Consider the following 13563-nt stretch of genomic DNA (forward strand, 5'->3'; position numbering starts at 1 on the left):
TTGAGGGAGCGTGACAGCTGCTGGCTCTCCCCACCAGGAGTGAAGAAGCCCCCACTCCTCCTTTTACCATGAGAGGGAATGGTCCTCCTGAGGAATCCCTTCCCTGCACATGCCATGATCACCATTTCCATCTGCAGACTTCTAGGTAGGCTCTCCTACATGTTTTAAACCAGGAGCAGCACTACTCCCTTACAGAATCTTATAGCAGAATTCCTTTTAGGAATTGTAACCTGTAACTGATAAGCTTAAAACAGTAAATCAAACAAGCAATTTAAGTCACTTCTGTTCCAAATGACTCTTACATTAGTAAAAATGCCTTGGGAAGAAAATGGAAGAAATAACAAATCTACTCAGGTCTTAGCAGAGATTAAAGCTTTCATCAAATGAGAAAACTTGGACTCAACTATCAATCCTCCAAAGTGGATCCAGATTTAGCATGACAATGTTCAAGGCAATTTTTTTCTTTTTGCCACTTTTTAAACCACACAGAATTAATTTTAGAGGCAGCGCACCACTGGGAATTCACTATTCCTTTGGAGAATTAAAAAAGGCTTGAGGACATTCCTTATGTCACTAATAAGAACTGGTAACACATGAAACCAGGTCACAACACATGCTTTAACTACAGCAGGTCACAGTAAAGAGCATTATCAAGTCTCTGTATTATCCATGTACACAAGATGGGAAAGCTCCATGGTTCATCACATTACATAATGCTTGGTTTCCTTTTTGTGCCTTTCAATTCAGGCCCTGAATGACAAGCATAACAGGGCATTAAAATCTGGTCCCCTACTGTGAAGTACTTTTTTTTCTATTTCTGTAGCAAGCATGTAAAATTCAACCAATTAATCCAGGAAAAGTTAACAGTCTAGCAGAGTAAAGGAAGGTATCAAAATTCAGGAACAGAGACTACAGTTTAATAGGCTTTAACAATCACAAGAGCTCATCTTAAATTCAGGTGTAAGAGCAACTTATCTGCAAAAATACTGCAAAGAATTGGATACACAGTTCCTTAATTTTATGTGATTACTAACATCTCATGAAACAAAAGCTACATTAAAAAGAGCACACTTACCATTTTAATGTCTGTTTAGTTTAAGTAATACTAAATTAGCTTGACAACAAAACCAACACATATTAAATGCATTTATCTAGTTTTTAGATACACAGGAATATAATTTACTAATAATTGTTCCATAAGGCTGAGTCACTTATAACAGCCTAGTTTCTCTTGTCACATTGGTGTATACAAAATGCAGCAATATCGCCAGATTTTGCCATGTTCCAAACTCTGAGATCTATATTTATTTATCTCAGAGGCTTGTGATTTATAGCTTCTCATAAATTAAAAGCCATCATTACTAGAACAGTCAAGTATTTAGTATTTAGGAGGGCTAGCAGGCATAACAATGGAAGTACTTCTCCAGAAGTCATTGTATCTGTACAACACGTGGCAAAATAGTTTCCTAGAAAACTGATACAGGATGTAAAACGTGCAGTGTTGTGACCTTTAAGAGGTATTTTCTTTTTGAGGTTCTGTCCTGCCACATACAGAGTGTTCAGAATCACCTTGGGCTGTAGATTCTTCACTGTTTCCTGAATGCTTAAAAGATGGTGTTTAGCTTGTGTAATTACAGGAGAAATAGGCTACAGCTTACCTAAGTAGGGAATACAGGGAGTCATCTTCAAGCTGCTGATATAGTCTCTAAGCCTTTTGTAATTATCTTCTTTACTCATAACATATTCCAGCTTGTCAAAGGTGGCTTTATCCTTCCGACTCAGTAACTAGGCAAAGAAAAAACGAAGGCAAACCAGATGAGTTTAAGTTTGATCATTATGATTTCCTCTTTTACCCTTACAAGCACAGATTTCCACTTCCCCATTGTTGTTGCTGTTATTGGTGTGCTGATTTTTTCTGTTTTTTTTTTTAATTCAACTGCTTCAAAATTACATTATTTACTCCTTAAAGAGGAGCACTTAGAAAGTTTGTAAAGAAAAGCAACAATTCTGGGTGTTAAATTCAAAAATACTTCTAAAAATTAAGCAGGTAAAAATGCTGGTAACCTGGAGGATCCTTCTGAAACAATGTAAATTATCAAAAAACAAATCTAGCTAACACACATCACAACTGCAGTCCACATCAGCAGTATTCATGCCAGTAACATTTTCAATCTGATTATCCATAAGTGTGTTGGCTTGGAATGGGATGGAGTCAATTCTCTTCACAGTGGCTAGTATGGGCTGTATCTTGGATTTGAGTAAGGATTTTATCTATGGTTTTTTACAGAAGGCTCATGGAGTTGTATTCATCTGCCAACTGGCAATTTTACTGGCTCATAATATTACAGAATTGTCCACTTTGAACAGAAAACTTAAAAGTCATGGTTCTCCTTCATTATCCATTCCTCCTGCCTCTAATCCCTTCCTTTTACAGAATTAACAGCAACCAGGCTCTCTTTGGGGAGAGATGGGAAAAGTAATCAAAAATATTTTCCAAACATCTTGGTGAACTGCTGCTGCAAAACTGTCCCAAAGTCTCCACTTCAACTCAGAGTCAGAATTTAACAAAGGGTGTAAGATGTTCCCACTCAGCAATATGGAAGGAGATTCAGTGTTTCAAGTCCCAGCCACAATTTTTCCCCTACAATACAATTACAAGGGTCAGATCACTGAATTTCTATGCATATTCCCTTTTCACTTCAGTTAAAGATCAACCTAGGTGAGCCTGACAGAAGTGAAGTCTCCCTTCTGTAAATTCACTGTTGAAATAATTTATTTTTCCTTCCATTTCCTATATCTGTCTCTTCCATTATCATTTCATAGTTACAACTCCATTAGACAGAATATTTGTAATTCTGCCTTTGTAGTTGTGAAAGGACAGTGTTCTTTGGCATCATTTTTATTTGTCATCTGTTTTTTGACTGGCATTAATATTGTTTATCATTGTATCTTCAATAAGAAGAATATTAGGAATTACTTTGAGGACAGACAAACTAAATACTGACTTTCAGGAGAAAACCACTAGTTGAAAGTGAATTGTCTCCCAAGACATACTTATTGCTGACATTCCAGCAATTAATTTGCATCTTTAATTTAAGTTTGCTTCCAACACTCAAATGAACAGCATCTCCATTCATCAGAACTGCAGACTCATCAGGAGAAGGAAGCAGCAGACTGACATGACACCTTTCCAACCACTCAAACATGGCATTTATCTTTTGAAGTTCATCTTCTCAAAACTGGTTCCAGTTTTATCAGCCGAGACTAGCTTGCTTCTAATAATACCCTAAAACATTCTGCCATCATTTAATGTCTGAAAGGTTTTTTTAGTTTTGCAGACTGAAAGTAAGACAAGACTAACATACAATAATTTTCAAATTCAAATGAAATGAACTGTATTTCCCTCAAACCATGCTGACTTGCACACTCTTATTCAAGTCTGAAGTATCTTTTCAGGCTCCTTGGATCATCTTGTAACAAGCTGATCCTGCATGACTTCCCCTGGTGATCCTAAGCCAATCCATGCCATGCCTCCACCTCCTGCATTCAGGGAGAAAAGCCCAGAGAAGCCAAGCACATTAAAAGTGTTTCTGTGAGGGCCCAAGTCTTAGTCCTTCAGTTTTGGAGCTGCTTCTTTTTTAAATAATGTTTCTTCTTCTGTCTCTTGGATGAAAAGAATAGTAAAGAGCTGTACATATGCAGAGACAATAAAAGCTAAGGCTGACAGTTTATAGCAGCAGAGAAGGATTTGGAGCCTTCTAAATTGCTCTTGGCTTTCTAGCTGTAATGTGCCAGCACTGAATACAACCTTTTTGAAATGCCAGAAAGAAGAGATGAGGTCTCAGGATGCTGGCTCACCCTACTTCACATATTTAATGACTATTTGCTTTATTGCCCAAACCCTCACTGGTCATCTAGAATTCCTTTACATTAAATGGAGAGAAGCTGAATATTCTATTCTGTGAACTTTCTTGGAAAGGCTCACAATTCTTCTCAAGTTTTGAGTGGGGCAAATCACACATTAAAAGTAGCACTTATCATTCTCCAGAGTTCAGAGTGTGTACAGGCAATGAGCGAGACAAATTTCAGACAAATTCAGACATACAGTCAAAAGACATTAATTTCATCTTTTTTAGGAACATTAGATTACCATGCAAGTATTTAATGGCTCCTTTAAACTTTAGATTCCAACCATTCAGGATGGCTTTTTTTTTGGGGGGGTGGGGAATGAATATACTTGCAGCTATTTTCCCAACTCTGTAAATTGAGTTGATTGAGGGTTGCTACAAATCATCTCAGAAATGGAGAAGAAATAAGAAATTCTTCCTTGCTAAAGTTTTAGGAGGGTTCCTGTGCAACTTACCCAAATGCCTTTGTGATTCAAGGGTTGGTGTGCCTTTTCTTGCTTTTAATATACAGAAAGCCAAAGGCTTAGAATTATCTTCAGGAATTTATAAGCTGAACTTCCAAGGGAAGGACAACTAAATCAGTTTGCAGTGCACATTGCTGGGAGCTATCCTGCAACTTGCATTTGCAAAGGCTCATGCAAGATGATGAAAAGCACAGACTTGCTTGGGATTGTATGAGAAATAGGAATCAAACACCTACAGAAATGTGGGAGAAGTTACCTGGAATTTCAGAGGCTGGAAGAGGGATGAACTTTAAAGACTGATACATACGTGAAGAGCACACAAATAAACCTTGTGAGTGCAAACTAGTGCATAACCAAGCATGAAAAGAAACTGGGGACTCCCAGTTCTGAATTGCATTATGGTAGTAATTAATGCGGTTATTATTAATATATGGTAATAGTTACATTTAATTTGAGCTGTGCACAAAAAGAGATTTCAAAATCAACTCGGCCTCACAGTTACATAAAACTGTTGAAGCATCAATTCCAAAACAAAGTCTAGAAACCAGAAGTTCTCCTTGAGATCATTTTCAAGTGTTAATTTCACTAAGATTTCCTCAGAGACATTTTTGGTATTTGGAAGCAACGCCTAACTTAATTGTGCATTTGCAAAATGTGACCAGAATTCTAGAGGAGTATCTTGGCAGAAGTGAATTATATTCAATTTTGGGATTATTTATCAACTGAACGATATTTTCATGCAGTTATCAGACAAATAAACTTTTTGCAACACCCAAGGATGCACTGATGTGTGTTCAGTGAAAGCTTTCAGCTTTTTTTAGTGATATGTATCCCATGCACAGGAACATCTCAATCACATCATTTTTGCTGTCACACTGAATGTCACATTCATCTGAAACAGTTGAAAAACTACAATATATGGTTGAATAAGGACTTTTTTCTAAGCTCTAAAATATCAATGAGCAAAAGTAATTCCTGATATTCTTCTTATTGAGGATACAATGATAAACAATATTAATGTCAGTCAAAAAACACATGACAAATAAAAATTATTCCAAAGAATACTGTCCTTTCACAACTGCACAAAGGCAAAATTACAAATATACTGTCTAATGGAGTTGTAACTATGAAATGATAATGAAAAGTGCTATAGTTAGTTATCAGAGAAACAACAAATCTCTTTATGGAAACTGACTCAAGAGTTTCTGAACATCTGCTCTCCATAAAGAAAAAAAAAAAAAAAAAAATCCAAACCCCTAAATGATTAAAGTATGAGCTGCTTTGGCATTCAGAATTTTCCAGCAACTAAATACAAAATAGCTTCTGGCCAAATGAGAAGCCTCTGCATTTAGCAGAATCTGCAGGGAACTATTTTTCAGAGGAAAATATTTCTACAGCAGAACGGAAAAAAAAAAATTAAGAGGAAACCATGGATTTCAGAGGACCTAGAAGCATTATGTACACAGTAGAACAAAGTTAAAGCTCTCTGTAGTAACTGCTGCATCCTTGAAAACAAGCTTCAGGATGCTGTATTTACCTGAGAACAAGTGAACCCCAGTCCCTTGTCCTGCTGCTCCTCACTTACCGCCCACGTCTTGGTCAACCTGAAGATGGGAGCACTCTGGAGGCCTGACACCACTGCCATGAGAGCATGGAGGTTATTCAGCTCATACAGCTTCTGAGGACAAAAAAAGAGAAAAAAACCAACAATAAACAATATTCCAAGTGCTGTCAATAGTGAACACAGAATAAATATCTATATAAAGATGGAGAAATCTTGCATGGTCCAAAATGAAGTGTTACAGTGAACTGCTGTGCACACAGACCATTTTTATGGCATCTCCTAATTTTTCATTACTGCATCTCTATGGTTTTGCATTAGACTAACTAGCTGTTTCATAGCCCATAGAGAACCCTTAAAAATATCTATATAGACACATATCTTGGGGAATATATGAGAAGTGCCAGAAATTTTCTGAAATTCAGACCCAACAAATTCCTTTCATAGCATTCAATAGTGTTTTAAAACAACATGCCAGAAAGGACAACCCAGTGATGAATGATGCAATCATGCCAGTACCTAGAGTTTGTGCAACAACCAAGGCTACATCAAAGCACACAAAAAATATCTTAGCAGGATGAAATCAAGGAGGTAAATTCCAAAAGCCACATCTCTGGAGTACTCCTCTCACTGAAAGGCCATTTCTGGGGTATGACAACTAGTTGAAAGCAACAACCCAATCAAAATTGAATAGCAAAAACATTAGGGCAAAAGAATTCTCTTAAAAACTCCCTACAAAACACTGTGTTTAAGTGCTTTTTCTCACACATTTGGAATTTTCCTCCCTTTTCTTTTTCCTTTCCTTCTGTCTCCAAAACTATCCACTGCCTTGGCCAAGTAACTACTGGTACTACTGTCATGAAAGCTTAAAAAAGAGTCTGGAGGAAAATGTTCCTCCTGAAGCTCTTCTGCAACATCAATTGTTCTGATAGCTGTGAGCTCTCAGAGATCCAAACTACATTAATTTTTGGTGCAGTGCACTCAAATTAAGGACCCTAACAGAGAGACTTTGCTAAGGAGAAATGATACTCAATCACAGTATTGCACATCTTGCTTAATCCATTTTGGAATATTCACCAAGGTAGGTTAGGATTCCAGCAAGAAAAAATAAGGAACCTATTCCTACTTGAAACTCAGCTTACTTCTTGCCTAGGAAGCCTTTCATGAGGCAAAAGGACAAAAAAACTAGACCAATGGAATACCGACTAAATGCTGAACATCAAAGGAGAGCCTCTGTTTGGAAGGATGAAAGACAAAATCCAAGGACGGTTTTCTGGCTAACAGTTTTGGAACCGGGCAAATGATTCTCTCTCCACTAAACACACTGCCAGGAAACTTACAGCCTTTTATGGAACAAAGTCCTCACAAGTATTAGTCAGAAATGCCACTTTTAATGGCACCCCAGTAGCATTTCCAGTCTGGGTGCTCAGACTCCCATGATTTCAGCATGTCCTGCTGACAGTGGAAGTTTGCCCACACCTTGTGATGAAGTACTTCCCTCTCCTCATCCTCTTTTGGGAGGATTCTTTAGTAACCAGTGTAAAGGGTAATCAGTGTTTTGTGGGGTGAGGTGGAAGGGGTTGGATGTTTCTCATACACCACAGTCCTGTTATCCTTCCAAGCAGTCCTGCTAAAGTTTGTCTCTCCGCTTCCACAAGAACCCTTTTACCTCACACACACATCCCAAGCAAGGTAATAAAATTACCTGTCCCAAAGGACAGTGGAGCTGATCAGAAATGAAAAGAAGGGCTTTCCCAGCTGCTGCCAGCAGTGAAACGGAAGTCATCACCAAGCAGGACAGTCTCAGAACTTCAAGATTTAGCTGTTAAATCTAATTGCTTCATGCATTAAGCAGTGTAGATGAGATACCATGTACAATAGGTTGCCAGCACAAGGAATTCACTGTGGAGTGATTTACAGCTTCTTTAAAGAAAAGGTAATTAGTGTGATCTCTGGCATCAAGCTGCTTTGATAATAGCTCTGGATATCAGAAACTCCTTCCAACAGACCCCACTGCAGTAACTTCATGTCAGCAGCCATATGTAAGCAAAGCCAAGGTAACAAGCAGAGAAATAAATGAACTGATAAAAACATCCCATACAGAGCTGCTTGCTTTTTGTAAATGTGATTTTTACAGCTGACAGGTAAGCAAAGCTCAATTATCTGATTGTTACAGCACATAATTGTCTCAAAGCCAGCAGCATTCCAGCAGACACTGCAGCCTGCAGTGCACTGGTGAGGTCAGGCATGTTCAGGGTGCTGTGCCCAAAGCTTAGCCTACAACACCCAGTACTGGCCACTCCCATCCCAGTATGAACCAGACCTGAGCCCACCTGGCCTTCCACATCTGTTCTGCACTGTGGCCACAGAGAGCTGAACCTCCCCCTCCTATGGAGGTACATGGGTCATGAAGCCAATTTTTTAATGTTTGTATTTCAAACAAAACCAAAAAAATTGACTTTTAAAAATACATGAGATGAAGATACATTTACTCACCAGATAGCAAAGGATGTTTAAGAGAGATCATTAACACTTTATGACCACAGCATGACTGTTGAGCAAAGCCTGTGGAATCCTACTAAATTAGCCCTTGCTCTGCCCGAAGTTGAGAGTCAAATCCCGCAGGATTAAAATATTGCTTCATTTAAAAAGGGCTTGTCAAGACAGGGAATGCACTTGAATGCAAAATGAATTATTAACAAATATTTTACATCTTTTTTTGCAGGTAACCCAGGGTGGTCACAACAGTCAGCTATAGTAAAAGGCAGCCACCATCTGACAGCAGAAACTTGAAAAACATCCCCTTTTTCTCACTACTGTGAAGAAGTTTCACTCTGTTTGAAGGGCTATATGTCATCCCAGATTTGCTGACCCTTTTCTTACAAATGTCAGTCCAAAAGGCTTTAGGAAAGATTGAGAGCTCCAAAATGTCTTCTGAATCACAGTCATTTTTCAAACCACATTTTTAAAATTGATATTATTTGAGTAGAGAGAAAAGACCCTTTCCTCCCAATGGTAAAGGCAAACAAACCATTTCTCTTCTGACTAAAGCTGTTCAAATTGACTGTAAAGTCAAACAGTTACTGATGTCAACAGAAACAAGCACAGGTAAGTCAGGTATCAGACAGATATTTCCCCATGTGTATTTTTGAACTGACCAAACTGGGTATAAAACCTTTGATCATGGTGGATCCCACATCCCCTTCGCAATACAAATTCTTACCTTTGCAGTTTTGATGTAGTGGCTCAAAACCTCAGCTCGTATTTTTAAAGTCTGTGCATGCAGAATCTCTCTAACAACCCAGAAGCTTACCTAAAATGTAGAAAAAATGCCTTTTAAAAAATACAGAGTTTCAACACCGTACTTTTTTAAAAGTTTTATTTATTTTTATGGAAGTATGATCTATGGAAACAGACTTGAGTTCAGCGTAAGCTTGAGGGTGAGATCACACACAAAGCAAATGGCAAAGTACTCGAACTTCGAACAGTGCTCTCCCAGGAAAATAAAATCATGAAGAAATGTTATAAAAAGCCTACAGAATGAAGGAATATAAACACTAACATTGAATCATATCCATTGGTTTGCTTTCCCACATCATCAAAGCTGCATTACTCAACTCTTAAATGAATTGAGCAGCTTCAACTACAGCTCACTGACATTTCCAACACCTCAAAAAATAATTAATCCTGAATAAAATTAGAATGCGAGGTGGGAAGCTCTGCCATAACCTAGCTTCTAGTTTATACTCTTTTTTCTGGCTATGCCAATTACATGCTGATGTACAGCACAGTACCACACTCTTAGCTAAGCTCTCCAGGACTGACTTCACTGCTGCATAAAATCCCTGCTAAATTCAGTATAAAGAATGGTTGCTGCATTTCATAGTTACATGAATGTATCATAAAGGCTGTAGTTTAAAAGTGTTTGGTAATATGTCTAAACTCCACTGTTTTCTCCTCTCTGCTCCCTCCCACCCTTTGCCCTCATAAAGAATGATAAAAATTAAACACTTTTGTAACTGTAATAAAGCAGTAGCAAAGAATTAGCAAAGGGTAAAAAATACTGCAGCTTTTATTCATGTATTTGCTGTGAGTTAGGAAAAAACTAATTATCATCAAGATACAGCATGACCAGTATTTACAAAACTACTGAAAACAGTGTATGAAGAAATTTACTCTAAATTTACTCTTATACATGAAAACCTTTCAACATGTTATATTGCTTTGATTTTTAAGTGATGCTAAACTACTTCTTCTAAACTAACATTGTGTATGTACTCAGGTTCCTGGCCAAAATCTCAATTAGAAAAATGAAATGTCCTGTTCCACTTTGTTCAGCACGATAGCTCCTAACACAGAAGAACACAAGAAGATCCACACCTCCAAAATTATTATATTTGCAGAGAAGCTACAGGGATCTGATGAAAACTGGGATGTTAAATCACAACAGCTCTTTGGAACTGAGAAATGGAAGAATGACAAGAAAACCCACAAAAAATCCCCATAAACATATTGAGTAAGAATCACTTTCCTTTGGTCTGTTTGTCTAAGATTGTATTAGCCAGGAAAGAATTAACCATGGAGCTCAAGTTTCTACTCCCTTTCATTTTTCTTCATTTTCTTTCCTTCTTTGCTTTTTTTGCAAAGCAAAGTATCTGCTGACAAACCGTGTTATCCTCACAAACAAAAAGTGGTTCCAATTGATTAAAAAAATCTCATTATGTTGCCATGCTCAAAAATGACAGATGTTTTGAAACCACTGTTTAAAGTTAAAAGGAGAAAATATGGAAAATTGTCTCATTTTTGATGTTATATCACCAAATTGCAATAATCTGAAAATCATAGTGACAGTAATTGTATTTAAATGACAGAGATTGCCATTCCCTTTGTTTAGTTATAGAGTAATTTTCATTTAAGGATTCATTTAAGGGCTCCAACTGCTGAGACAATCTCAGGAGTACTGAGAGTAAAAAAGAATTGAAACTCCTGCACCTTCTTCATTGTTTAGAAAACAAAAATATGTAGATTGTTGCCAGGTCTTCTCCAGTATTTTCTTTAATTAAATATTCTGAAGGTGTCCTTACTGAGTCCTGCCATCAGCAGGGATTTGCACTCAGTGATCCTTATGGGCCCCTTCCAACTTGAGATATTTTATATCTCTATCAAATACAGAAGTACTGACTAAATAAAATATTTGGCAGTACTTCAAAATTTTGTCGTAAAAAGCTTGACCTGAGTTTGGTGCTCTGCTGTAGTTACACAGCTTGAGAAAAAGAACTTTCTTCCCCTGATTGATCAGTGAGTTTTTAAGGAGATGCTTTCCCACTGAAAATCAAGGGAATTTAAAATTTTAACAAAGATTTCTGGATCGTAAAGAATCAGGAAAGGACAACACACACAGCACTACACCTTAAGATCCCAAATCTCTTTGATTTTAAGTTCAGAGAGTGTTGATGTAACAGGAGAATGCCTGTGATGGGCCAGACTGTGACACACTTGCTCCGAACACAGAGCAACACTCCAGCATTTTCATCAGGACAAAAAAACCCCAATTTCCTGTTGGTCCTGACTTCTATGGAAGTTCACTGGAATCACAGAGACATAAACACTCTTGTTTGCCCAAGGAAACCTGGTTTCTGTCCCAGTCCCAGCCAGACCTCAGCTCAACACTTCCAAGCGCTTGCAGGAAAAGAAAAAAAAAAACCCAAACAAACCAGAACAAATCTCCTTCAAAGCTTAGAGCCCTCCAGTCCCACCAGTGACAGAGTAAGCAGGAGATACAGAATCAAACACACTTAATCACTTCCACTTCAACCACTTCCAGTCCTCTCTGATGTGTTTTTACGGACATAAACCCTGGGTTTTGGCTGGTCATGTCGATTAACCAGTATCTTTAGATAGCACCATAACCAAATGTATTGCACATATTGAAAAAGCAATAATTTAAATAAATACTTTTGTTTCATTCTTTATATAAATAATAATAAATATTTTCCATATATTCTTCTCTTGCTGCATTTAAATGTTATTATACCAACACCAATCAGCAACATGACTCCCTGCCTTTGGGTATCAATACCTTTGATATCAGTTCAAGGCAGCATTTAAAGCCTTGACATATAATTGTATATTTACATTCTTCCTTCTTAAGGTCAACTGAGAATAACAGGCATAACTTTGAACATATCTGTTCTTGAATCACATATTAAGATTTTTAAATTATCCCATGTTTTCCTTATCTTAAATACCAATTCTGTTATACTGGTGCTTTTAAGATCATGGTCATTGCTTCCAAAACTATCTTTGCTGTCTGTGCTAATCAAAAGATAGGGAAATTCAAGAAAACCCCTTTAATAGTTTCTGGCTTTTTCTTTCAGGTTTCTTCCATGCATACTAACCACTCCATTCCTGAATTTCCAATAATCCCAGTTAAATCCACTGCAATTCAGCAACACTACAATATTCCAGAAAAAAATTCTTCATACAATGTTTGCATTTGGGTTAAAAAAGGATGGAAAAACCCCAAAAAATGCCCATAAACACAGTCAGTAAAACATAAAATTTTCCTTTTGCAAGTGGGATCTCTTCCTTTAGAATTGTTCCAATGTACTGAATCTAGCTGAGAAGTTTCTCTAATATTTTAAGCTCTCTGGCAGCACAGTTCCACTCCATTTAAACAAAAACCTCAAGAAAGAGGTTTTCAGTTGAGGGACTCTGATAACCAAGAGACCAATAGTGGTCTCTTACACAGTTACCTTCAAAAAACTGTTTATTTGAAACATATGATAAAAGTTTCTTTTCAAAAGGTAAGACAATAATCTAGTAAGTGAACTTGGCAATTGTGCAGTCTGACAGGTTTACCAGTAACAGCAAGTATACAACTCACTTTCAGAAGAAGCTGAAAAATGAGAGATCAGAGTTTAAAAAATAACCAAAAAAAAATGGCTTATTCTCTCCTTACTAAATATCAATTAATGCAAAACTAGCACATTAAGTTACATATTTTAAAAAATCCAAACAATGATATCAGATATGTAGCTCTACATGGAGTATCACTCAACAATTAATTCTCCAAGAACAGAAGAGTCCTGGCATGGAAGAATTCAACTGATTTCTGTTCCCTAAACTCAAACTGTTTTCACAGGCATATCCAATTATCCCATATCTAATGCTGGAACTGCCTGACTTCATCCTCAGTGGAATGTAATCAACTGCGCAGAATCATCACTGCTTCCAAAATGCTACCTGCACATCACTCTGCAGTGAAGCAGCTGTTAGTAATTTAATATTCTATTTACTTAAGAAATGAGATCTGTTCATGGTTTTCCTTTGGCAAGCTGGGGGCAAAAATGGAAGAGACAGATGCAAAATGCCTAATTTAACCCCAGTGAAATTTCAAAGGTTAACAAAATTTTGCTGACATGTATTCCTGCCTGACAAGGCCACAAGTCTCTATGACTTTCCTGATTATTTATTTTAGGACTAAGCATTTGAACACCCCAGGTAAGTGGAGTAGAAACAATATCTGTCCTTTTCCCTCTCTACTCCTATACTGATGGCTTCCTTGATGCCAGAACAAAGGCTGATACAAACTTTATGAAAGTCCTTATTCCCATGAAAAGGGTTCCCC

The 13563-nt window shown here is 37.4% G+C and overlaps 1 protein-coding gene across 3 annotated transcripts in view; it reads right to left on the reverse strand.

The window, feature by feature from the left end:
• RALGPS2 (Ral GEF with PH domain and SH3 binding motif 2) overlaps nucleotides 1–13563 on the reverse strand; it is a 114322-nt gene that overhangs the window by 59167 nt on the left and 41592 nt on the right. For all 3 annotated transcript variants that reach the window (XM_053984665.1, XM_053984666.1, XM_053984667.1), the window contains exons 6-8: nucleotides 9157–9246; nucleotides 5958–6050; nucleotides 1659–1785 (exon numbers count right to left, since the gene is read on the reverse strand). In XM_053984665.1, the coding sequence (XP_053840640.1) occupies nucleotides 1659–1785; nucleotides 5958–6050; nucleotides 9157–9246 (310 nt within the window). The remainder of the gene's footprint in view (nucleotides 1–1658; nucleotides 1786–5957; nucleotides 6051–9156; nucleotides 9247–13563) is intronic.

This window comes from Vidua macroura, chromosome 9, assembly GCF_024509145.1.
Source record: "Vidua macroura isolate BioBank_ID:100142 chromosome 9, ASM2450914v1, whole genome shotgun sequence".
Taxonomy (NCBI): Eukaryota; Metazoa; Chordata; class Aves; order Passeriformes; family Viduidae; genus Vidua; species Vidua macroura.